At 49.1% G+C, this 25,154-nt stretch overlaps 11 protein-coding genes and 1 non-coding gene across 12 annotated transcripts; 9 read left to right on the plus strand and 3 right to left on the minus strand.

The window, feature by feature from the left end:
* Positions 1–115: 115 nt before the first annotated feature.
* FPRO_01582 (uncharacterized protein) lies at positions 116–4,663 on the minus strand (the record flags this gene model as incomplete). The annotated part of the gene is made up of 3 exons (XM_031229872.1): positions 116–771; positions 820–4,399; positions 4,454–4,663. 3 exons carry the CDS (start codon positions 4,661–4,663, stop codon positions 116–118), a joined length of 4,446 nt encoding a protein of 1,481 aa, XP_031074891.1.
* Positions 4,664–4,714: 51 nt separating this feature from the next.
* FPRO_01581 (putative 40s ribosomal protein s11.e, cytosolic) lies at positions 4,715–5,875 on the plus strand (the record flags this gene model as incomplete). The annotated part of the gene is made up of 6 exons (XM_031229883.1): positions 4,715–4,734; positions 5,000–5,084; positions 5,172–5,192; positions 5,233–5,347; positions 5,510–5,748; positions 5,807–5,875. The coding sequence occupies 6 exons, from the start codon at positions 4,715–4,717 to the stop codon at positions 5,873–5,875; spliced, it is 549 nt and encodes a 182-aa protein (XP_031074892.1).
* Positions 5,876–6,520: 645 nt separating this feature from the next.
* FPRO_01580 (uncharacterized protein) lies at positions 6,521–7,494 on the plus strand (the record flags this gene model as incomplete). Its single annotated transcript, XM_031229894.1, has 2 exons — positions 6,521–7,009; positions 7,063–7,494. 2 exons carry the CDS (start codon positions 6,521–6,523, stop codon positions 7,492–7,494), a joined length of 921 nt encoding a protein of 306 aa, XP_031074893.1.
* Positions 7,495–7,939: 445 nt separating this feature from the next.
* On the plus strand, positions 7,940–8,013 carry tRNA. The gene has a single exon. It is a non-coding gene; the product is annotated as a tRNA-Val (tRNA).
* A 185-nt stretch (positions 8,014–8,198) lies between these two features.
* On the minus strand, positions 8,199–9,649 carry FPRO_01579 (uncharacterized protein; the record flags this gene model as incomplete). The annotated part of the gene is made up of 2 exons (XM_031229905.1): positions 8,199–9,025; positions 9,073–9,649. 2 exons carry the CDS (start codon positions 9,647–9,649, stop codon positions 8,199–8,201), a joined length of 1,404 nt encoding a protein of 467 aa, XP_031074894.1.
* Positions 9,650–10,206: 557 nt separating this feature from the next.
* Positions 10,207–10,795, plus strand: FPRO_01578 (uncharacterized protein; the record flags this gene model as incomplete). Its single annotated transcript, XM_031229916.1, has 3 exons — positions 10,207–10,509; positions 10,561–10,684; positions 10,740–10,795. The coding sequence occupies 3 exons, from the start codon at positions 10,207–10,209 to the stop codon at positions 10,793–10,795; spliced, it is 483 nt and encodes a 160-aa protein (XP_031074895.1).
* A 220-nt stretch (positions 10,796–11,015) lies between these two features.
* On the plus strand, positions 11,016–11,639 carry FPRO_01577 (uncharacterized protein; the record flags this gene model as incomplete). The annotated part of the gene is made up of 2 exons (XM_031229928.1): positions 11,016–11,105; positions 11,154–11,639. 2 exons carry the CDS (start codon positions 11,016–11,018, stop codon positions 11,637–11,639), a joined length of 576 nt encoding a protein of 191 aa, XP_031074896.1.
* A 1,165-nt stretch (positions 11,640–12,804) lies between these two features.
* On the plus strand, positions 12,805–14,097 carry FPRO_01576 (putative protein kinase ck2 catalytic subunit ck2 alpha-3; the record flags this gene model as incomplete). The annotated part of the gene is made up of 6 exons (XM_031229939.1): positions 12,805–12,877; positions 12,934–12,975; positions 13,032–13,210; positions 13,268–13,462; positions 13,516–13,935; positions 13,984–14,097. 6 exons carry the CDS (start codon positions 12,805–12,807, stop codon positions 14,095–14,097), a joined length of 1,023 nt encoding a protein of 340 aa, XP_031074897.1.
* Positions 14,098–14,723: 626 nt separating this feature from the next.
* Positions 14,724–17,669, minus strand: FPRO_01575 (uncharacterized protein; the record flags this gene model as incomplete). The annotated part of the gene is made up of 1 exon (XM_031229950.1): positions 14,724–17,669. The coding sequence occupies one exon, from the start codon at positions 17,667–17,669 to the stop codon at positions 14,724–14,726; it is 2,946 nt and encodes a 981-aa protein (XP_031074898.1).
* A 661-nt stretch (positions 17,670–18,330) lies between these two features.
* Positions 18,331–19,841, plus strand: FPRO_01574 (uncharacterized protein; the record flags this gene model as incomplete). The annotated part of the gene is made up of 2 exons (XM_031229961.1): positions 18,331–18,415; positions 18,466–19,841. 2 exons carry the CDS (start codon positions 18,331–18,333, stop codon positions 19,839–19,841), a joined length of 1,461 nt encoding a protein of 486 aa, XP_031074899.1.
* Positions 19,842–20,364: 523 nt separating this feature from the next.
* On the plus strand, positions 20,365–21,390 carry FPRO_01573 (uncharacterized protein; the record flags this gene model as incomplete). The annotated part of the gene is made up of 2 exons (XM_031229972.1): positions 20,365–20,800; positions 20,858–21,390. 2 exons carry the CDS (start codon positions 20,365–20,367, stop codon positions 21,388–21,390), a joined length of 969 nt encoding a protein of 322 aa, XP_031074900.1.
* A 971-nt stretch (positions 21,391–22,361) lies between these two features.
* On the plus strand, positions 22,362–24,884 carry FPRO_01572 (uncharacterized protein; the record flags this gene model as incomplete). The annotated part of the gene is made up of 2 exons (XM_031229983.1): positions 22,362–22,593; positions 22,648–24,884. 2 exons carry the CDS (start codon positions 22,362–22,364, stop codon positions 24,882–24,884), a joined length of 2,469 nt encoding a protein of 822 aa, XP_031074901.1.
* Positions 24,885–25,154: the final 270 nt, after the last annotated feature.

Here is a 25,154-nt window from a genome sequence, read left to right on the forward strand (position 1 = left end):
TATAGACAAAGACAAACGCAAACCTAGGTATCTATGTCCAAACAACGCCAGTGATTCGTTCCCATATGCACCAGTTCGCGTTACCATCATCACTCATTATACTGGTTTGCACGCACTATCCTGCCTTGCGACCTCTCGCAATTAGTCTTCCGTGCAGTTCAACCATCACGTCACTCCACTGCTCTTCTCCAGCCCTAACAAACTTGCCAATCCGTGTGTTTAGAAATTCTGTCACTTTGGGTACGTTAAAGTGTTCACCATACAACACCTTGGCATCAGGTGCAATCATCACGTCAAGTGCTTCGGCGCCGCTTTGACCTTGGAGATCCAGCTTGATTTCAAGACGAGTCTCAAGAGGCACGAGCAGCAGGGATGTTGTGATGGCTATACTTGAGTCGGATGTTTTCTCCACCGTCGTGGGAAAGGTAGCGTTTAGTCGGACAACTTGCGAAGAGACGAGGTTTGCCTTGTCCCAGGCATTTTGGACACTTTTTAGGAGGTGGGCAACCTCAGTGCGGCTATGAGGAAGTGCACGAACGTAATCTCGAATACTCTGTAAGAAGAACTCCTTCTCTGTTGTCTTGGGAAGTGTATTCTGCTCCCGATTATCGGCGATATACCAGAGATCAATAGTCGAGTTCGGTTGATGCTCCTGGAACGCGGCGATATCAAAGACGATCTCGATCTCACGCCTGTAGGCCATCGATAGGACAGTTCCAGATATGCCAGTCACTGACCAGCCATATTGCTTCTCGATGGAATCAACTCGAGCTAAGAATGTGTTAGTCACTGCCTTAGAGTAGATTTATAAAGACTTACCTTTGAGACTGTTGACCTCTGTGCTCGTCCAGCCACGGCATTCTTCGCGTATTTTCTCAGACTCTGCGATTTCATCGACGCAATTCTGCTTCTGGGTGATCAAGTCCTCGACTTCCACTTCTGAAGCTTGGAACTGCTCCCTTAGCTCTGCGATGCGCTTCTTCTTATATTCGACGTCCTCGTCGAGAGACGCCAGCTCCTCGCGAGCAGCCTCGAGATCGGCAGGGTCACAGTCAGCAAGCTCCCGGGCGACCTCCTCGAGATTGTTTCTTTCTTCCAGTAGTGACTTATAACGAGCTACAATGGGGGGTAGCACGGAATCAAGGAGACTCTTCTGCTTATCCAGAAGCTCCTTGTCGGTTTCCATACCATCGTCAATTCCTGAAAGACCTTCCTTCAAACCCTCTTGCAGTTTCATTCGCCATTCATACCACATGGCTTTGCTTAACAAGCGAGCGTGGTTCTTGACATTCATAAACTGCTTGTCCATCAGAGTCTTGATCTCAGGTGTGGCTGCCATATACTCCTTAAACAGAGGCGGGTTCTCCTCAAACGTGTCGGTCTCGATTTCCTTCACAATTCGTCGGCCTTCCGATATATACTTCTTCAGCTCACGGCACGAGTGCTGGTAAAGTTCAAGCATCGGCACTGTGCAAGCTCCAGCAACAACACAACGTTCGAGGGAAAGGTCCTCTTCACCGTCATCAAGGAATTCGTTGTCAAGGGTTCCAGGAGCTTGCGTGTGACGACGCTTGGTTGTTGTCAGCTCCATGAAGCGAATCGAGGTCATGTTCAGGAAATCCTGAAGATGAATTCTATCTCCATCTTGGTCGGCCTCTGCCTCTGCTTCCTCCTCCAGCTGCTCCGCATCTCTGATTGGGGTTTCATCGAAATTCACCTGGTGGCCAACCCTGTCATCTTCAACCTCCTTGAATCTGCCCTGATGCCTTGGCGTGGTTGCTGCATCGGGCTTCTCTGGTGAAGACAAGGTTGGTGTAGCAGTATTTGGTTGCAGGCTTTGTCGGAACGAATAATTCAATCTTCCCGTCGTCTCCTCTTTGGAGGGCGGTTGTTGAAGTCTAACGTTCTTGACTGGGCTTCCTTGGTGACCTTTGAGCCTTTTGACACCATCGTTATCTTCAGGATCATCCTCGTCGTCGTCAAGTTCATTAGGTCGCTTGCCGAGAAGGCCTTTGGCACTTCCTACATGAAGACTCTTGCGACCCCTGAGCGGCTTACGCTTAGGGCTGAGGCTGTCAATCATTTCTCGCAGGTTAAGTGTGGCTTCAGCGCCGTCAGCTTCCCTCTCGAGAATCTTTCTGCGGTTTTCTTTATCTTCTTCCTCCTGTGCCTCACGATCGATCTCTTGTGTCATCTCCTTGGGGTCTTCAAACATGACGCCACGCTTCCCCGGCACGAAATTTGTAGCCGTATCACCAATAGAGCCTCGTCGATCGAAAAGCGCAGCGACCTGTGGGGACCCAAGTCCAGCCCGGTCAGCACCAATTCCTGACAAGCTTCGTTGGGGTGTAAGTATGACTGTCGGAGTTCGGTTGCTGTTTCTAAAATTATTCTGGAAAAGACCTTGCTTGGGAGTGGACTTGACAGGCGATGGGGTCCTTGAACTAGCTCTTGTCGTTCTGACAGAAGATGGTCGCTTTGGTGAAGCTGAGCGAGGTGTAGCAATCTTTTCTGATACAATTGAATCGAGTTGAGGCGTAGCTAGTTTGGTTGATTTTGGTGTTCTGGCCTTGGTTGACTGCGGTGTTGTTGTTGTTGCTTTTGCAGGTGAGGGTGTGCGAGAAGTTCGGGAGTTTGCTTGAGGAGTTGAGATTTTAGTACCAGTGATACCTCGTTGAGCACTCCTTGGAGTCCTTGAGGGTCCGGGGCTTGGTGTCTTGGCCTGCTTATCGTTCGGCGTTGTTGGTTTAGCTTGTTCGTCAACTACATTCTTGCTAATAGCGGCCTGAAACATATCATCAGGACCGTCTGCACTATCAGCCTCCTCTTCCATAACCCGCTTGCCCAGGTTTCGTGAGCCACCTGTCGCTTTGCTGAGAATGCCCCCAATGGCGGTGGTCATATCCATACCCATTGTGGCATCACCTTCATCCTCATCCGCATCCTCATTATCCTCTGGGCGGTCAGTCCCAGGCTTTGACAGGATCTGGCCGACTGCAAGAGTCATATCCATGGGGGCATCATCATCATTGTTTTCATTTTCAACACGGTTGACCGTACGCCTTCGAGAAGCAGCTATGCTCTTCCGCTTCTTTTGTGACAGGACTCCGCCCATAACAGTAGTGAGTTCCATCGACATGTCCTCGTTGCCGTCTGACAACTCATCTTGCTCAAGCGCTGGGCGTTTGATACCACCAATTGCGGTTGTGAACTCCATGGTAGCCTCATCTACTGGGGTGTCCTCTCCTTCTTCCTCTTCATCGACATTGTGAGCGCTGGTTCTCTGGGGTTGGCTGACAATACCACCAAATACACGCGTAACATCCATAGACATATCCTCATCCGGATTATGTTCTTGTGGGTGTTGGGCTTTGATGATGCCCCCTATTACACGAGTTACGTCCATAGACATATCCTCATCGGGATCATACTGCTGTGCGGGCTGGGGTTTAAGGATGCCGCCGACTGCGCGTGTCATGTCCATATCCATGCCCATGTCCATGTCCATGTCCATACTCATGTTGGTTCCGGTAGCATCCTCCGTATCTTGCACTGCTTCAGCTTGGTGAGTATGAGACGGAGGTGGTAGGTTTTTTTGATCTTGTGCAGCAATTTTATTCTTATTCTCCTTGCCCCATCCAAACATGGGGATATATTCTTCGTCCTCGTCAATGTCGTCGTCTTCTTCATCTTGGAGTTGTTGATTGCCAGCTCTTCGCGCAGCCAGTCTCAGGGCTTCATCTAGTGTGGATGACTCTCCATCGGAATCAACTGATCGATCTGAAGCAGCTGTTGTTCCGGTCACATCATCAACAGTCATCATAGTCCCGTCGTCGGATTCGCTGCTATCATCGTCACCATCTTCCTCAATATCGGCAACCTCTTCGACTGCATCTGCAGGTTCGGAATCTGAACTATAGAGTGTTGTCGCAGTGTCGTCTTCGGAGTTGTGGAAATTGACTGGTGGGAGTCCGGAACTTCGTCTCTGCTTCTTCTCTTCATCGTCGCGTTCCTTTTGCTGAGCTGCAGCATTGGAAAAGGCTGAGTTTCGCCTTGTTGAGTCGGTAGACGTCGTCGAGTCTTGGTTAAATTCAACTTCATGAAACGTGTGTAGAGTCGCCTCGGCAGCAAAAGACACGCGACGGTTTGCAAGAGATTTGCGACGAGCATCGCGACGCTCACGCTCCTCTCGTTCCCGAGCTGCAGCTTGCTGCTCTTCTTCTGTCTTGACTGCGATCTTGGAACCGCTATTATCCGCGCTATTCGGAGTAGAAACTTCCTTTGTTGGTTCTCCAAAGTCAATTAGATCGGGCTGTCTCGGCTTCATAGGGGGGATTTCAGGTATCGGCATGGTTTGTTTGAGAATTGAGCGCGGGGCTCTTGATGGAACTGCAAGAGACTGAATTTATTAGTTATTACTGTATCCCCGGAGTGAACAAGAGTCATGTCTCACAGCTCGTCTGTTTCCGTTGGCTTTCATGAGAGCATCCAAGCCACCAGGACCTAAACTCTTGCTCCTCGACTTTTTGCGACTCGCGGCCAACGAGCTTGTGACGTCGACGGTCGCATTTTCTTTTTCGAACGCCTTATTAACATCTGTATGGGCACCGATTGATCTTCGCGTGCGCCTTGTAGCAGGCAAAGTTGCATCGGCGGGCGCCATCATGCGTAATTGAGCTGTCGGGTTTTGTCGAGTCTAAAGTCTAACCCCAACATGAAGCGCGACGACGATAAGTGATAGTGGGCTGTGACTTGGCTATCTCGCGTGTGTTTGTTTACTTTGGCTGCCAGGGGGGAGAGTGGGGCCAAGATTGATCAACTTCAGATGGCCCACTTTCGATCACAGCCATACTTCGCGCCTCCTCACGTGAGCTTGAGCCACAGCAATTTTGGGAGGTCACGTGGGCGTCTGGCACCTGCCTCGCGAAAATTACAAGCCCTAATTATCCTTACTAAGGAAGGCACGCAAAAATTGGTGTTATTTTCTCCTTCCGCCTAGCATAGCCAATATCAACCTCGCCTTCACCCAGCTCAACCACACGCCATCTCGTTACGGTACCTGCCCGAGAAGGATAATTCAAGATGTCAGTGACAGTCCAACCCAACTGCAACGTCGAAGCCGAATGAATACACGATGGCGAAGCCGAATGAGTCGCTAACCTTTGCATCAGGGCGACCGAGTTGACCGTCCAGTCGGAGCGTGCTTTCCAGAAGCAGCCTCACATCTTCCAGAACTCGAAGACCAAGACCAAGAGCACCCGACCGGGCAAGGGTGGCCGACGATGGTACAAGGACGTCGGTCTGGGTTTCCGAACCCCCAAGACCGCCATTGAGGGCAGCTACATCGGTACGTTCGACAGATTTGAGATTCCGGGACTTGGAGGAGCACACGAAGACGAATCTTGCCAAACGACGGGCACATAAACAGCGACATCAATCGGCCGTGCTGGGAGGGATTGGCGCAAAGAAAATAAGATGTTGAGCGCATCACTAACATTTGGATCTACAGACAAGAAGTGCCCTTTCACCGGTCTCGTCTCTATCCGCGGCCGTATCCTGACCGGTACCGTCGTTTCCACCAAGATGCACCGCACTATCATCATCCGCCGAGAGTATCTGCACTTCATCCCCAAGTACTCCCGTTACGAGAAGCGACACAAGAACGTTGCCGCTCACGTCTCCCCTGCTTTCCGTGTTCAGGAGGGTGACCAGGTCACCGTTGGCCAGTGCCGACCCCTCAGCAAGACTGTACGTTTTTAAAGAGCGAACGAACTGGTATCAAAGATGGCCGCTAACATGATTCAAGGTCCGCTTCAACGTCCTGCGTGTCCTGCCCCGAACTGGCACGTCCGTTAAGAAGTTCTCCAAGTTTTAAGTCGGGACTTTCTTCTGGCATTTTTTCGGCGTGATAAGCATCAGGAGAGATGGGAAGTTTCTCCTGAAGGGTCGGGCACCGGATGTTGCGTTGCAAATGATTGTGCTATAGATGCAATCGCGAATAAAAAAAGGATTCACGAAGACAATTGTTTTGGGTTGATGGTTCAATCGGGCGTGATATGGCTAGGAAAAGGGTCGTCATGATCTCAAGATTACGTTCATACCTTTGACTATTCGCCGACCAAAAAATGCCAGTGCCGTGAGGAACTGTTGTTTGACCTATGTGATGCGGTTGTGTCTGTGGTGAAGACTCCAGTTCACGGTGGATGTAACTGAAGTTTGATGATTAGGTGCCATTTCGCCTGAATAAAAGAAATAGTTATGACAATTATATGAAGAATTCCCATCTGACCTAAGTCCTTGATATTATGATGTCGAACTAGCTGAAATCGTTAGGTCCAATGAACTACAAAAATTGGAGTTGGTATACAGTGCTTCGTACAGTGCATGACTGAAATTCTTACCTCCACTTATCACAGTTGAAGCTATAGTTTTTGGAGTGTCGACTTTAAGCCCAGCTTCAAACTCAATTCAACCCTTTCCCTGTAGATTGGCACCAGTTTAGAGAAACAAAGTTGCTATCATGGGTTGGATATCTTCGGTCCTTGGTACCGACAAGTCGTCAGACCCTCTTTCAAAGCTCGATCCAAGCCTTCGCGACTTTCTGGAGAAAGAATCTCCGCTCAAATACCCTTCAAACCAACCTACGAATCCCCCTCCAGCAAATCCGCAGCCCCCAAATGCCAATGCAGCGGCGACAGCTACAGAACAACAAAAGCCAGTCGTACCTTCAGCAAGCCTGTATCAAGACGGTCGATATGCCCACCTCTGGAAGAACTACCAACCGCTCGCCGAGATTGAGGCAGAGACGGCAACAGATCATGAGAAGCTAATGAGCGTCTTGGAGGCATACAAGGAACGGAAAGAGGCCATTGGAAAGGCGGCATTGGAAAACTGTGCGGAATACCAAGAAGAGTGGGTGAATTGCATGAAGCACGGAAGCTGGGAGGACCAAATGCAGATGTGTAGGCATCAAGTTCGAAGATTTGAGAGGTGTTATATGATGCAATCAGTATGTTGTCTCTATTCGCTACACTTCGTGGCAATTTTCTAACTTTGTTTTAGCGTTTTCTTCGAGCGTTGGGACATGGGTCAGTGGTAGGCAGATCGCATGAGGTGGAAGAAGATATCCAAATGCACGCCGACACTCTTTATCAGCGAATGATCAAGCACGAGGAGGCAGTTGAGAAGGCTAAGGCAGAAGGACTACCCGCGCCGGTCCTCCAGACAACATTGCCAAAAGCCAAGAAAGATGCGGTTATACCCACTGAAGAACTTCAACAACAATGGAAAGAACAGCTTGACAAGCTACCGGCTGAGGAACGTGCGGTTGAAGAAGCTGCTCTTCGTGCTGATCTCCAGGCCAAGGCTGAGGTTGCCGGTAGCGTTCAGAAGATTTGGGATACACAGGCGGAGCAGAGGAAACAGAGGCAGGCAGAAGGCACCTCTACATTTGGAGATTACATTGCATCTTTGTTTGGGAAATCTGGGAAATAAAACGGCGAGGCAGGGGAGCAAGTTGTACAATCCTGTATATTATGATAAGCAGACTATGGCATACCTCCCTAGCTGCATGACTCAATGTAAGACTACATGAATAATGTGTCAATATAATGAATGCGTTTTTGGTTATTGTTCACTTTAATGTCTTATCAATCCAGTATCCCAGCATGATTTCTACGTCGAACCTAAGATATGGACTGCAATAATTGTCCGTCATCAATGCGGCGCCATTATAGTTTGTACATGCCCTATAAGTATATAAGACGCCTTAGTTCATTTAAAAAGACTATAAGGGACCTATACAGAAACCATTTTACTCTGATCTTATACCCCAGCTTTGAAATCTAACCTTATGCTACCCTAGAGCATGAGAATACACCCGGCAAATGTGTGCGACTTGAGTATGGTCTTGCAGATTCCATCATGAGTCAAGTAGCACGGTTCCGTGGTCTAGTTGGTTATGGCATCTCGTTAACACCGAGAAGGTCCCCGGTTCGATCCCGGGCGGAACCACACTTTTTGCTACGTTTAGGTCCTAAAGCATTAAAAGAGAACACCAGTATATAATATACCATAGGTTAAGCAAGTCTGTTTATAACTTTATGCTTGGGTTTTTTTTTAATATATTTACTTATATTGTCTTTACAGCATTTACAAGATTAAGCAATTGTTTGTCTATTCCTCTTGGCAGAACGATATTATCTATTCTTTACCTTCATCCACCCACTTGTTCCCCGACGCGGAGAATTCTTATCGCTACCTAGCAAGTCCTTGCTGGGCTGATTCGTATCAACAACCTCTTCTTCAACTTTCCAAGCATCATCATCCAGAACTTCCCAGTCAGGGGCAGGCGCCTCACTGAGCAGCTTCTTCTTCAGCTTGTCGGCCAATTTGATCGGACCGGGAAGCTTGAACGTCTTACTGAACTCGGTGCCTTCAGCTCCGCCGAGGTAGTAGAAAGTTGTGCCGTGGGAATATTGTCCCATGCGGCTGGCATGGGTATCAGCATCATTCTTAGATGCGCTCGGATCTTTCTTGTTAGAGGAAGAAGGATAGATGTTTCCACCAACATTTTGGTGATTTGTGAGGAGATCGTGTAAATTGCGGCCCATATTGCAAATGTCCTCAAAGTGAGTCCTATCACCTATCGAAACACCTTGCGTACTGCAAGCCCAGGCGATGTTGTAGGCGAGCAGAGTCACACCTTCTATGAAATATGAAAACGTTGCTGGATCTTCCTTGGCCAACAGCGCTGGTGGCTTGTCAATAAAAAGAGGTCTTGGACGTGAAAGACGCTGGGACTCTGTGTCTCCGGAGTGAGAAGGATTCCCTACTCCTGCCTGACTAGGAAATACTGGATCCTTAGATCTGTAAGAGGCAGAGAGATTGAAGATAGTTGGCCGTGGGTAGTCGCGATGAGGAAGAGTAATTGCCGCAGGAAGACGGATTGAAAGATAGTGTGATACGAGCATAAGGATATGACAAATGTGGCTGAGAGATGTCGAAATCATCTCCGGTGTTGATGCTATAAACGAGTTAGTGCATAGTCGAAATAGTCGCGGGAGAGCCTACAGTTCATTGTGGCCAAATCAACAACGGGGATTCCGCCAAGGTAATACTCATATTTGCCAGTGGAGCCTTCTTTAACACGTTCAAGTCCATATAGTCGGGCTGCCTCCATGCAAAGAAAAGATCGTGTACGAGCCATATCGCCAGCGCTGCGAGACCACTTATACTTGAGTCTGCCAATGTCCGTTTCTATGTCCTTTTGCTGTTTTACTCTGCGCTCAACCAGGCCACCAGATACAGCTGCAATATCCGACTTGCGACGAGAGAGCGCAGCTTGCCGGGCCTGGATCTCCTCTCTAGCAGCTTTGATGTCATTTCTGAGCTTATCGGCAGCGGCCAATATCTGGGTCGTCCTAACCTCGGCTGTTCGTTGTTGCGCCTGGAGTGATTCTCTATGAAACTTGTTTGGGGTGCTCGCCTCATCTAATAATTCGTTTACTTCATTTTGGAGACTCTCATTTTGCAGGAGAAGTTCCACATTGCTTATGCGGCCATCAAGAAGAGAGTTCCTGGCGTCCACGGTGCAGAGAAAAGGAAGACGCTCTGGGTCATGTATGCGATGACAGATATCGCAGTCCATACTGGCTTTGTATCTTTGCCACTTGCGTCAAGGCAGTTGTCGCTATCTGTTGATCAAAGAAGACCAAGGGAAGCACGTTCAGCCTTCTGGTAATAAAACAGGAGAGGCGGGGCGCATCTTCGTAAGCCCGAAATAAGCGGTTGAAAGTGAAAGTGAAAGCCAGATGACTTGTAGGTTCTGAGGTTGAAGATGGGAGTCACGAGTCGAGCAATGATAGTGACAATGCTGTGGCGCATGAACGTAAGCCACACAGGCAGCCAACGAAATGATGCAGGAACACCCACACTTCAAGACTTCCTGTTAGTGAGCAAGTATATTTAATCCAAGTAGGTACCTTAACTTCACAATTCAGGTGTCGGTAAATGATCTTCCTTCATTGAGCTCAGTAAGCTTTGACAGAGCAATCACCACTTTGTGGGATACAAGATTCAAGACTCCTTACCAACGCCTCAATACAGTTGATCAGGCTGCTCACTCGACAGTGCTGCACGTTCCTAACAGACACCCCTGTTGCTTGGCCGACAACACCCCTGGCGATTGAACGCGAAATGCCCAACATGGATACAGCACTTCCACTACAACAAGACGGCGAGAATCGTCACAGTCAAGACGATATCAAAGCCACTGTCCCTGCTCCTGAGGAATCAAACATGAGCAGCATCCAGAGACACCCGCACGCTAATAGAAGGACACCCGAACCTCAAGATGATCGACAACCCAACAATCCTGATCCGCCAGATACCCCTGGTGTTTTAGAACCATTTAACTGGGATGAGTTTGAAGCGCGTTATGAGGCTGCTTTGCAAGAGGCAGATGAGCGGGAGCAGGAGATTCTGAAGGAGGCGGATGCTCTCTCAAAGGTGAGTTCTGTTGAGCAATGATGCAGACTGATGAAACTAACGTTTGGGGAGTACTTCAAAATCTGGGCTGCGTCTGCGTCTGCGCATGATGATGAGCGGGCAGCGAAGCGCCTGCAAACACGACGACGCTTTGTGAATCTCGCTGAAGACAAAATGGAACGGAAACAACAGCATTGTGAGCCCGACGTGCTTTTTATCCCACCCTTGGACCAAATATTGACGCTTTACAGACGATCAAGTTGTGAGGGCCTTTGAGAGTGCTCTGGCACTTCTCAAGTCCCAGTGAGCTATCTATGGGCTCCGAGTTGATGGCGGAAGCTTCAACCGGCTCCATCATCGAACTTTTGGACTGTCTTCACACAACATACTTTGCTTACCAAAACGCTAGCCAGGCTGCAGCACATATTTATCTCTTTCACACCGGATCAAATTGATGTTGGTACATTGGCACGTGACATAATTTCGGTCTGGACGCGTCCTCCGCCAATCTCGCCAAATCGCAAATCATGCCTGATATCGCGTTAAAAAACCAAGACATGCCGCAATCAAATAATGGAAGTACAACAAATGCGCATGTAATACCCAACATTTTCACCGTACGTTGCCCAAATACGCGCAGTTTGATTCTTTACTGATATTTCTAGGATGATCTTGTTGCTTTCCACGAATCCCATTTCTCGCACACAGCCGTCGCCGTCTTCGGATCTGAATTCCTAGACTCGCCCTCCCAGGATCAAACTCAAGATGAGGCCGTCGATGACACCTGGGAGGAGGATGACGACAGCCTGGGCTATTATGCGGATGGTGTGAAAAGGACCTTGACGGATGCGCAAATCGAGATATTTCGACATTCAGAACTCGAGACTCTGCGCAAAGAGAAAGAAAGGGCGAAACATCTACGCTCAAAAGAAACAGCGCCATCGAGCGAGGTCATGGATTTGAGTGATGCTACCCATATCTCCACGCAAACTAAAAACATGACTTCCTCATTACCCACTTCCTTCCAGAGTAATAAGAAACGAAAGAAGAAGAAAGGTCTTCAGCGCCCTCGCCCCGAACCGAAATCAGACTTGCGCAAACGAACCTGGGACGTTGTGGACAAGGGCTTGGACTCGCTGGAGTACGACTAAGCATGTTTCCTGGATGTACGGGGGATACTGCTTTTGGACTTTCCAACGTTGCCCACCAAGAAATTTCGATTGTAAGTTGATTCTGCCTACAGTGTGTTTGAGCCTCATTATGATGAAAACCCTTGTATCGTCATCCTTAGTCGGATCGGGGCTGGAGGTGGACGAAGTATCGGCTCCCGCTGATATTGACACCTCTGCAGCCCTGAAATGTCGAGCAATTAATCTTCTCTCTGAGAAATGAGACTTTCATTCGTGTTCTTCCTAGCAAGCAGTTTGTTTATGATGCTAACCATCATTGTGGTGTAGCATGCGGCGAGTTAGGCCAGTTTCACAACTCAGCTTGTACATATTATATGTCTTTCGGCGACCAATTAATAGATGAGGTAGGCGCTTTGTCTCCGGTAGATAGCAAGGCATGTATTTTGTTCGAGGCCTGTTCGTGATGCACGTGTGTTTGTTGAGTCCCAATATTGAATCATCTTGTTTTCTGGGTCTCAGAAGAAATGGAGATAGGTAAATTCGCGAACAACATAACTCCAGGAGATGGGTTCACACATAATATCGGCCTACCTTAGACTCAGTTTCCTTGAGCGTAAAAAATGACATTTGCTTAGATGGTGACAAGATGTTAATCAAATAACACTGATTAACAGACTTAAACCCTTTGGCCTTGGATAGACTGTATAGGTTAGTAGTCCATACCTAACGTTAGGTAGTCAATAAGAAGTGAATGCCAGAAACAGCCATGGCGCATCCATTCAATTCAGATCCTGCACAGGCCACCATCAATTTGCCTTGGGATTGATTTGGAGGTACTCGTGCCCATTCGACAGTGTTATCGCGGAGCGGCCGATAAGCACCACAGCGAATCACAGTCCAGCCCGCCCGCGAAAATAACGGGGCAAATCTGGGCTGGGCTGGACCCGACCTGAAATGCCATCCCACCTTGATTTTGCAAACCAAGTCAAAGCAGGTCCAGCCTCTCCTCTTCAGCCTCTTAGACTAGAGAGACCTTGGGTTGGGCTAGATTAGATATACGAGTACCTCGGCTTCAACCTCTCATCTTCAGCATCTCTATCGCTCCGACCGTCATCGACGCCTTGCGACACCATCTTCTTCCACCGCCGGCGTCGCCTCCCTGCGACGGTCTCGCTCTCTGCCCATCATGGCGCGCGTCTACGCCGATGTCAACCAGAGCATGCCCCGCAGTTACTGGGACTACGACAGTGTTAACATCAGTATGCCCTCACCCCACGTGAGAACTCCCCTGACAACAAAGCTGATAACTATGTAGGCTGGGGTGCCCTAGAAAACTACGAGGTCGTCAGAAAGATCGGTATGTCGTCGTCGTCCATTTCGTTGCTTGGTTATTGACCCCTTGTGCCTCTGTAGGTCGTGGAAAGTACTCTGAAGTCTTCGAAGGCATCAATGTCGTCAACTACCAGAAATGCGTCGTCAAGGTCCTAAAGCCTGTTAAGAAGAAGAAGATCAAGCGCGAGATCAAGATCCTCCAGAATTTGGCCGGAGGTCCCAATGTTGTTGCCTTGCTTGACGTTGTTCGGGATGCGCAGGTTGGTGCCAACTTTCTCAACGTCCATCGCAATATGGAACTGACCAACGGCAAATAGAGTAAGACGCCGTCCCTCATTTTCGAGCACGTCAACAATACCGATTTCCGAAGCCTCTACCCCAAGTTCAATGACATCGATGTTCGGTTCTACATCTTTGAGCTCCTCAAGGCTTTGGACTTCTGCCACAGCAAGGGTATTATGCATCGAGATGTTAAGCCTCATAACGTTATGATCGATCATGAGAACCGAAAGGTTGGTCAATCTGGCATCATACCTCTGACGTAGAGCTTACTGACGGTTTTCAGTTGCGTCTCATCGATTGGGGCCTGGCCGAATTTTATCACCCCGGTACCGAATACAACGTTCGTGTGGCCTCTCGCTATTTTAAGGGTCCAGAACTTTTGGTCGATTTCCAGGAGTACGATTACAGTCTCGACATGTGGAGCCTGGGAGCTATGTTCGCTTCCATGATCTTCCGAAAGGAGCCTTTCTTCCATGGGAACAGTAACTCTGACCAGCTTGTGAAGATTGCAAAGGTTCTTGGTACTGATGATCTGTTTGACTACATTGATAAGTACGAAATCGAACTGGATGCACAATATGACGACATTCTCGGACGATTCCAGAAGAAGCCATGGCATAGCTTCGTCACCTCGGAAAATCAGCGATTTGTTTCTAATGAGGCCATCGATTTCCTTGACAAGCTACTGCGATACGACCACCAGGTTTGTTCATAGCTCCAACATCTCCTGTCTGATCTAACAATTGTATAGGAGCGTTTGACCGCTAAGGAGGCGCAAGCGCACCCCTACTTCAACCCCGTCCGTGATCCCGAGGTTTTCAAGCAACACCTTGCAGCTGCTAATGGCGCTGCCAACAAGTCTTGAGAGGGCTCGGAGTCGTAGCTCTCCAACACTCATCATCTCTGGCGATCCATCTCGTGGCAACCCTTAACCATGATACCCTGGACTGGCGGTCATGCTTTCCTTTGTCGGTTCTCCATCCCTGATAGGATACACCCGTATTGGGAAGAGAATATCTCAGCCGGATCCGCCTCGATTCTTTCCGCCGTGAAAGCGCGCCGACTCAGTGGCTCTGTGAGATGGATTTCATGAGAATGGGGCTGTATTGAGAATATCCTACAGCCTTAGCATGACGTACGATTCAAACGGTTCGGTGTAGTGAGGAGAAGCTTGCGCGACATGCCGCACCATCTCGGAAGTTGTTACAGGGGCGATGTGGAATGAGAACAATGTGGTTTCGGCGTTCCAGGTTCTGGGGGTTATGGCACGTTGAGATCGAGGGCTAATCTAATCACCAACACTCCTAACCTTTTTATTTATTTTTAGCTTTGTAGTTGGAGGTTTTCATGCTTTTGGGTCAGCTTTTCTCGAGTAGCGTAAGCATTAAATGAAACCACAGCGCTATGTTTGCTTGGTGTATATTGGTTCCCACAACGTTTTATATTCTACGGTCGTCTGTACCAAGTAATCTGCAAGACCAGAACGGCCATTTATATACAAGAGAAGCAAAAGTCTCGGCCACATTGATAACCATCTATACCACAGGTTCGTACCGTGCCCCCCGGTGTCTTAACAGTGTTGATAGGACTGGACATCTCATGGAAACGCTTTCTACTGGGTGTCCGTTGGACTTCTCTGGTTAGGGCACTTGCTCGCCAAATCCTCTTCGTTGAAGGACGGACGCTTGCTGTCTTTGATGTTGATTTGACTCTGCGCGCTAACTCATCCCGAGACTCACCGGTGTCTGATTCCGAATCCGACACAAATGAGAGGAGGGATCGGCGTGATGATGGTGCACGAGTAGTACGAATGGAAGCATGACGAGGGGTGTGTGGTTTGTGAAAGCTTGAAGGGGGTTCTGTGAGGGGAGTCCTGGTATCTTTCGGCTTCCGTGGTGTCGATACCCCTTGAACCGTGGTATCTCGAGGCAATTCGGGGAGAGATTCGTCATCATGAACAGCTTCGTCTTGAGGAGGCGCATCATCAGACGAGTTGTCATTCAGACGAGGCCCACTCTCATCTGTTAGATCGCTATAGTTGGGAGGTTCTTCAACATGGATGGGCGAGGAAGGACTAGCGGTAGATGATTGCTCGTCTCTGACGGTTATAATGGTCTCCGGTGCTTTCATAGGCCCATCCAGAATTGTATTTGGTTCCTGCAATAGCCCAGATGGCGTCAGAGGCACTGGTTGTTCCTTTTGGTCATCTGAAACATCCTTATCGAGTTCTGTTGACTTGTATGTGCTGTTACTGGACTTTTGGAGCCTTTCCCGGGACCGCCGAAGCTTAATGGTCTCGTCTGAAGCTGTAGCTTGTGACCTATAAGACACTGGGCTCTTGGGCTTTGTCTTGAGAAGCCACTTGAGTTCGCTCGTTAGATGATGTGTTACGGGACGTTCTTCAGTCTCTGTATCATCATTATCCGATTTTGGTAGGGTTTCTTCATCGCGATCCGGGCAACCATGGCTCCTTGTGCCGTAGGTCGAATGATCTTTGAACTCAGTTTTAATACCGGGATTCGCAGGATCTGGCTTCTTTGGCGCTCCAGTATCATGGCGTTGAAGCGCCGTGGGGCCCCTTGTTATGCCCTTCGTACTGGAAATAATATTATTGTTTTGAGTCTTGCGGGTTGAGCCTTTGGGTCTTCCCCGCTTGCGCTTAAGAGGCTCTATAGTCTGGTCCTGCATATCCCCAGCCGTAGACTCAACTATAGGCGCTGCTCTTTGGTTGGGCTTTGGTGACCTCGCAGCATGGATAATGAGATCAGCGCTTCGAATTCGATCATCTGTTGGCATGAGTGGCGATAAAGGCTTTCGGGTTTCTAGATGGCGTTTTGGTGCTCGGATCCTCGAAAGAACAAGAGGGGCTTCGTCGTCTGAAAGCTCCATGCTAGGAACGGGAGGTACATCAGAAGCATAGAGTTTGTCGTTTCCCACCTTGCGCTCTGGTGCCTCAGGGGCACTGCTGTTGAAAGGAGTCGCGGTGTCCTGTGAATCTGGTATAACCTGCCTTTGGGAGGTTATCCCCCTTTCGAGGGCTATTGTTCCCAGCGCATTGTCTTGAGGCTCCTCCGAGGACGAGGCACACTCATCACCGACATGATCGACGCTCTCAAAGTCTTTGCGAATGACTGGATCAGCTTTGTATAGCTCCACTCTCAAACTCTGGCCTGATTTCTGCCATTCTTTGGCGTCGTCCCAAGAGATCTTGCCCATATACTCAGTTTTTTTCCTCGCTCGGCCAGACCGTCTCCGACCAGAATCGTCTTCGTCGTTCTGCTGGGGCACTTTCACAGCGTTTCCATTGGTTTCTTCCAGTGCCCCTTCTGAATATTGATGAACCTCACCCTTCGCGGGTGGTTCTTTTGATGGGAGGACAAGACTTGCCTCAGGGGTCGACGCTACCTCAGTAGTCTCAGAGAACATCAAATCATCGTCTTCGTCGGTATCATTTATCGTTCTATCAGGGGCGAGATCTTCCTGATTATCGCTTGGCTGTTCCTCAGACGTGGATTTGTGATGGTCATCTGCAACTGCCTCCTCTTCCGTAGGAGAGCTGCTGGGGTGTCTGCACATCGCCTGCTTGGAGGATGCTTTCATAGAGCCAGCCCGCTTTGTCTTCTTGGCCCGGTTACGACCCCAAATCGACGTCTGTCCGTTGTGAAAAGGGAAGTCGTATCTGCCTCCGGTAAACCAAGGTCCTGGCATACTCGGTGGCATGTTAAAATATGGAGGAATATCGTCTCGACCCCAGGCTTGCATGGGAAACCCGTACATCCCTCCCCAGGGCCCAAATCCTGGTGTTGGCCCGAACCCAACTGACGAACCTGGTCCATAGGATGGAGGACCAAAGTGAGATTCGCTGGCATTCAACATGGCGTTATTATTTTGTGAGGGATCCATGGTCGTATCCATATCAGTTTGTAGTGCTTCCCGAGACACTCCGCTGTGAGTCCTTTGGCTTTTCGGCGTGCCTTGTTCTGTAAACGTTGGTTCTTGGTTATTCTGGTTCTCGCTCTGAGAATGTTGTACTCCTTTGACTGGTTCTTCGCTATCGGAATATCCATCCGTAAGGTCCTCGAGCAGAACTCCTTCATCTTCGTCGATGTTACTGTCGCCCTCCATCCATAGTCCTTCAACATCTCCCTCATCTCGCATATTACGCAAGTGACCGTTGTTAACCACAATTTCTCCGGTGTTCATGTCGATCTCGTCGCCAATACCCTCAAAGTCCCGGCTGTATTTTTCGATAATATGAGCCATTGTGGCTTGCAGTTTATGGTCAGCATTTGCCCGCTTGAGCGCAAGCTGAATATCAGGGTCTCGACGCATCCTAATCTCTTGAGGATGTGAGGCAAGTTCGTCATCGTCACTTTCATCTTGAACCTCTTTATGAGGTGAAGAGCCCCGTCGCCTTTTCTTTGTCGGTGGCTCCATTGTGACTATGATCGTAACAAGCCCTGAGGAATCTTTGTCGGCATTAAATCATGCATGATTTGGTGACATATTCTTTTTGAGGATGCATGGTAGCCCTCCATTTGATGGCTCCTGAATTCTTTGATGACGATATCTCGTTGGAGGAGCAACTGAAGGGTCTAGACGCGCCGTGACGCGTAAAGTGCTTGGATCCATGTGGATCTTATCGATCAATTTGGCGGGGTTAAGTCCTGGCTACAGTCCATCCATGCTTACCTTAATGCAGACAATCCATTATCACCATATGGACGCTATCGACCTTTGATAGCTTCATGTGACCTTATGAAATAATATGAAAGCCAGGCTTAGTTGCGATAGTTCTTTATTTGCAGTTAGTTTCTTTTGTTTGCTTGCTGTGCAATGAAGTATTACTAGTAGCTTATGTATTCTAAGTTTTCTCCCTATGATTCCGTACCCTGTGATCAACTGCGCATTGGCTCGTGGCCCCCAGTGCTAAACATAACCCGACGTCACCGCTAAGACATCCACCACACTATACTCTGTGCATTTCTTTACTTTCTCTGCCTTTCCTACTAACGACACGGCACGCTTTCTTAACAGCTCTGCACAGCGCATTCGTCCAGCAGCCGGCCTCGAACAATGCCTGCTCGTTAACCCAAGTATGAACTGCCAGAAATGCCGCCAGCCTCTTAGGCTGGACGGATCCCTCGAGGATCTCAACCCAGCCGCCTACGATGTGCTTGTTTGTATGTGGCCTGATCCTTTTTCTGTGCATGTATCTGACCTTGCTCTCCAGCATCTACATCTCCCCAGACCCTCAAGAAATCAACTGTGACGAGCCCACCGATTACGCAACCACAAGAGCAAGCGCGCAAGTCTCTATACGAAACAGTTTCAAGAAATACCGGGCCACCGACGTTCAAGCGCAACCATGGAGGGCATCCCCGCGATTCCTCTATGTCTTTTGTTTTGTTGTCCGAGTCCCAGATGACTCACCCGAGTCAGCCTACAGAGTCTCCCGCTATGCCAACACCACTGCGCCGCGCCAGCTCTGCCAGAAGTAATGGGGATAACGTCGACGCGCCAGTTGGAAACGAGATGGATAGGGTCAACCGTCTTTTCGAAATTCTATCTGCGCGATCCGATATCGACCACCCTATCTGTGTTGAATGTACGGAAATGCTTGTTGAGGGCCTACAGAAGAAGCTAGAGGTTGCTTCACGCGAAAGAGACGCCTATGTTAAACACCTGAAGGAGGCGAAAGCGAACAAACCAAGCGAAGAAGACATGAAAGCTCAAGAGGAAGCGCTGAGAAAAGCTGAGCAGGATAGAGCAACAGCTATGGAAGAGCTGAAAAAGCTGGAGTCGGAAAAGACTTCCTTAGATGAGGAACTTGTAGCCCTTGAGGAGGAGTCGCGACAACTAGACAAAGAGGAGGAGAAGTTCTGGAGGGAACGAAACGAGTTTGCCACCAAGATGGGTGAATTCCAGGCGGAAAAGGACAGCATCAACGCCAAGTACAGCAACGACTCCCAGCTCCTAGAAAAGCTGCAGCGATCTAACGTATATAATGACACCTTTTGCATCAGCCACGATGGGAGCTTTGCGACAATCAACGGTCTTAGGCTTGGCCGTCTCTCCAACAAACCGGTAGATTGGCCAGAAATCAACGCCGCATGGGGACACGCACTGCTACTTTTGGTTACTGTTGCGGACAAACTTTCCTACAGATTTGATGGATATGACCCGCAGCCTATGGGAAGCACCTCAAGAATCATCCGATACGAAGTACCAAGCCCTTCTTCCAGTCGAATAGGCAGTCGTGCTGTCAATGCCCCCCCAAAGAAGCATGTACTCGAGTTGTACAGCTCTGGAGATATGCCTCTAGGATTAACCTTCATGCACCGACGCTTTGATAACGCCATGGTTGGGTTTCTGGAGCTTGTGCGACAGCTGGGCGGGTATGTGCATAGGCAAACAGAAGCAACTGGTACACCTCTTAGCTTGCCATATAAGATTGACGGTGACAAGATTGGGGATGTCAGCATCAAACTCGGCATTGCGCAAGATGATGGATGGACGAAGGCGTGCAAGCTGACATTGACCTGTTGTAAGTTTCTGCTCGCGCACGCCAGCAACGTCACCTCCAACGCAAGGAACGGTGGGAACTGAATAGTTCCGTCGCTAGTTGATTGAAGGAACCTGGGGTTCTCTGGTTGGGGCTCTCTTGTGTCTCCCTTACCTCTGTACTAAAAGTGGTGGAGTTTTGGACAAGTTGGACGGCGTTATAGGGTGGAAATTGAGCATAGAGGCTGCGCCTATTCTGCCGTATAGAATCATTTGGCATTATGAATAGCAGTGAGCTGACAATGATTTATGCGTGACTGACTCGTTTCTAAAAGAGCGCAAACATTCAAATTGTTTGTTCCGGCCCGTATCAAACGAGAGTGGTTGGTGCCTTCTGCTAACTCAGGTAAGGACCTACTAGGTCTAGGCATGCCTCCTTATTGTGCTCTTATTGTGCTTGTTCAATACCTACATTAGTACTTGGCAAGAGATCAAGCCAAACCAGGAGCTCAGGCAGTTACTTATCTTCGTGATTCACGTTCTCGCTGCACTTCTCCTTTCAAACTTTCACATACACAACAATTCCCAACTTCATCAACCTGAAGCATCCTCTACCAAGCACTCAAAAATGGGCAGTTGTGCTCACTGTGGCAAGGCTTCAACCGTGGGGTGCTCTCATTGTGTGGGAGCTCCAGAATACGACGACGGAGATGCTGTCACTACCTTCTGGTGCAGCCCTGAATGCCGGGCAGCTCACGAGCCAACTCATCAAGAGTGTTGCTACAACCTGCAACGACGCAAAACTCTTTTACGTACAGCAAAGCTACTCAAAGCAGCACTTTTGGCGTACAAGGAGGTTGTATACGACATTCATGTGACAAGAATCTCACACGACAAGGACAACGGAACTCTAGTCCTCACACACAAACCGAACCGAATCGAGCGCCATCCTTTCCCGAGCCACCTCACAAGTATCGAAGAACACAAACAAGCTGCTCTTCTAGTAAACCAGTGCACTATGTCGATTTCTCTACTTGGTCCGATGTCCAGGGGTCTCTTGGCCGGTAGGTCAAGCCGTTTATTGGGATCCAGGGGTCATCTTGCTAATAGTTATTGATTAGGAATTGTCTCTCGAATGGATGTCGCCGTCGTTGAGATTCAGAATCCTCCCCTCACTATCAAATTTGACCCCCATGATGGCATCGTGGCAGACAGGAAGTTCCATACCATTGTCGAAGCGACGTTGGACTCATCGGAGGAACGATGGCTGATCGACGTCACAGGCTGTCAGTATGGCTTCCGGGATATTCTGCTTCCCCTTGAGAAGTACATTGCACAGAACAACTGCTCCTCATATGAGCTGTTACAGCCTTACGGTCACACTGAAACCACCGACCAGGACGAGCTTCCACGCTCACCTTTGATCATACTCACGAGAGGGCCCAGTGAACAACAGTTGGCAGACATTGAGATCGAGAAAGGTTATCGCCGACACTTCGCCGCTCTAGTTCGCGCAATAGTTAATCAGGGATTGACTCAGGGGCCTGACGCTCAATTTGCAGTCACTCTCGATGAATTGGTCCGCAGAGTGATCACATACATGTCAAGTTATCAACCTCAGACGGGGGCATACCAGGAGAGCCCTACGTACTGAGCGCTCTCTACTGGCTTGCTCGGGTCCAGATGGGTCTGCGGGAACACAGAGGACTAGTTCCGATGGTTGGCTGCATAAGTAAGGCAGCCCAAGGCTTACTACGGGGCTTTTTGGAAGGCGGTGCAACCTCGTGGATGGTAGCCTGCTTCTGCACGTAGCCAAGAATTGAGAAGTGATTCTTTTCTCAATGAGTCGAAAGCGATTTGCTTATTTCAGAAATAAATTTCGGTGTGAACTGGGACAGCGACCTCAGGTTAAGGTGCGAAAAACGCTCAATCGTCTCAAGGTCTACTAAATAGTCCCTAGAGTAAATGAGCTGTTTGGTGGAGTAATGATCTGGGAGCCTGGGAGCCTGGGAGCTTACATATGTACCCTCACAATAGCTTCACGCTATAAATCCCCACACATCAAACGACGATCCACTTTTGACCTCTAGCAATGCCGTTTAAGGCTGCGTAGGGCTGTGCTGCAGCTGGCATGCCCGGTATCTCCACATCACTCCAAGTGCTAAACCCAGGGAGCAGGAAACTAGACGTTGAGAGAGGATGCCAAAATAAACTCGTCAGAGACCCCCCCTAAGCTTAGACAATTTAGGCAAACTTGCCTAAATCTTTCTATCATCTGGGAATTGAGGTCCTAGGGTTTCTTGCCTCTCTATAGGCTACTCCAGAACTGTGCTACACTTGCTCAAGGCAAACAGCACGGGGCTTGACACTAGGCGTTGCTGCCTTGACTGTTACATAGCTAATGATAGCGGAACTCCTTGATTGGGTGAGCTGTTACTCAATTTCGTGATAGGTCAGTCTCAGCTTACACAGATTTATCAATTGCTCTATAAAGTAGACAGGATGCTCACATTTTCTCTCCTAGTCGGCTCATTCTCTCACCTTCAGACCCCCTTGACATAACTGTCTCTTGATTCCTGTGTCTTTCTTGTCTCTCTATAAGTTTGTTTGTTCTTCAGAATCATCATGGACACTCCTCAGCCTCGTGAAGTCAGCGTCGTCGACGGCGATGACACCAGCTCCATCGTGAGCTTCGAGGACATCCCCCCAAGGTCTAGGCCAAGATATAGACATAGTCCGCATATGGCCTCTATGCCCAGGGTTTGTCCAAAAACAGAAATCCTCAAGATCGATGGAAAAGTGCCAGATGTCCTTCATGTGGTCAAGTATCTCGGTTGGCAAAATAATGTCATAGAATGTCAGTTTTCACCCATGTATTCTCTATGTTGATGTTGAGCTAACCGTAAGATAGGCCGCCAAAGCCCCGTCGCTTTCAAGCATGTTCCCCCGTATGGATTCAATGGCGATATCAACCTCGTTGTCGATGATGATGCAACTGGAGATGAGAAACCCGTTCTTGAGATCATCACGAAGGTCTTGCCCCGGAGCCGATCCCCCATCCCTATCCACCGTCGGTCTCGAGGTCCTCGAGACCAGGAAGACAGGCCGATTACTGAAGCATTCGAGAACATTGATTATCGCTACGACAATCTATACCCAGACGAAGGTCAAGATCCCGAAGTTCCTGGTCCAGAAATTTCCCGTCCCTTCATGATCATTCATTCAGATCACCTTATCAATGCCCTCAAGGCTGTAGTGGCCTACTATCCTTACGTCAGCTTTGACGGCAAGCCTGTGAAGATCAATGCCCCTTACCGAGTCCTCTACCATCATAGACAGGAGCTCGCCCGTTACAAGGATAATCAACCATTGGCCCATGACCCTGACTACGCCGCGACTACATCAAAGCATATCGACGTTCTCCTCAAGTTCCTTGACGATAACCTGGGCGATGAGATCCGCCGTGAAGAGGAGCGCCATCAACTTGCTACCCCTAGGGCTACCTTTGATCTCTTTTGGCTTCTGCTCAAGCCAGGAGATGTCTTCTACGCAAAGCGCTATGATATCTGGACCCCATATGTCATTAGCAGCGTCACTATGGGACAGGGACACAACAACTCATGTGATGTCTACACCATCAATTGCTGGATGCTCGAGTCAAATGGTACAAAAGTCAATCGCTTCATGTTCAGCTACAACCTCTCTCCCTGGCTTGGTGAGCAAGCCATCGGGAGCCTTTCCATCATTCCTGCAGCTTTTTGGCCTGAAGACCTCGAAGCCCAAGGCGGAATGACAATGAAGGAAAAGAACATTGCCCTAGGCAAGCTCTATTGGGAGCTTTTGAAGCGGCCAACTTACATGGACTACGAGGGACTTCTTGTGAATTCCGGGCCGAGCAACAGACAATGCCGTGGGCCAACCGGCTTCATGTGCGGCCGTGTTATCTGTGATGCCCCTGGATTTGACACATTCTATAATCAAGGACCCGATAACATGCGCGGAGGTCGCTATCACCGCATCCCGGTTTACAATGAAACCGCGCCTCCTTCCAAGGACCATCTTCCCAAGGATCTTCCGCGATGTGGCTGCGATGCCTGTATGGCAAACCGCCCAAGCTATAGTACCGAAAGTCCGTATCATGGATTTGAAGACCTTGATCCTACCCAAGACTCTCCCCCAGATAGCGACCTCTTCTATCTTGTGTGCAGCAAGACTATGCCAGGATTCCTCCTTGGTGACCGACGATGGGGTCACTTAAACATCGCCAACCTGAAGCAGTTGAAGACCGACAAGGAAGCTTTCAAGTATCTTGTTCTTGATGATGAGATCAAGATGACTGTCAAAGCCTTGATTGGAAAGTTTGCTGCTGACCTGGGAGACGGGAAGCTGTCCCCTTGGGGTAATGACTTTGTTAAGAACAAGGGAGAAGGCCGAATCTTCCTGCTCCATGGCGCACCCGGCGTTGGAAAGACTTGCACCGCTGAATGCGTTGCCGAGCTCACCAATCGGCCCCTTATTTCACTTACCAGCGGTGATCTCAGCGTTGACTCATTCAATGTTGAGGCCAACTTGAGCTACTTCCTTGAGCTTGGCCAACGCTATGGTGCTCTTGTACTTCTTGATGAAGCGGATATCTACCTCGAGCGCCGTCGCTCTAAGGATATCACCCGGAACGGGCTTGTATCTGTGTTTCTCCGGGCCCTCGAGTACTATCGTGGAGTTCTCTTCCTGACGACCAATCGTGTTCAGTCATTTGATACCGCATTCCTCAGCCGTATTCATGTCGCATTGCATTACAAGAGTCTCACTCACGAGGACTGTGAGCGCATCTGGACTCATAACTTTGATCGCTTGAGCCGAGATTCAAACGGGTTGATCCATGTCTCTGGTGCGGCTCGCGACTTTGTGTGGGATAGCCAAGATGTTCGTAGCCTCAAGTGGAATGGGCGAGAGATCCGCAATGCCATGCAAACAGCCCTCGCTCTGGCTGAGAATGAGGCTCACGAGGAGAATTTGGAGCGGGTTACAATCACCGAGAAGCATCTCAGGGCAGTTGTGAAGATGAGCCGTGGATTCCGCGACTACATCAAAACTGCAGTCCCCCTTGAGGGATTTGAGAAGACTCTCAACGATTCCGACGAGGAGTGAGACAAGGGGATTCAAATTACCTCTTATTGTGTGTGTGTGTGTGGTGGTGATTTTATTGCTTTCGTTGAACGACATATGTAGTGAAGGCAATCTATTTCGCAGGCTCAGCGTCCATTCAGGAGTCTCTTTGTTAGCACATTAGCTCTTAACGATTTATGACCCCCAGATTGAATACAAATGAAATTCATGATTTACATACAGTTTTGTGACGATAGCAACATGTAATTGGCGAGATACAAATATGTGCGATTGGTCCTACAGGGTCTTCCA

Source organism: Fusarium proliferatum, assembly GCF_900067095.1.
Source record: "Fusarium proliferatum ET1 genome assembly, contig: FPRO_scaffold001, whole genome shotgun sequence".
NCBI classification, from domain to species: domain Eukaryota; kingdom Fungi; phylum Ascomycota; class Sordariomycetes; order Hypocreales; family Nectriaceae; genus Fusarium; species Fusarium proliferatum.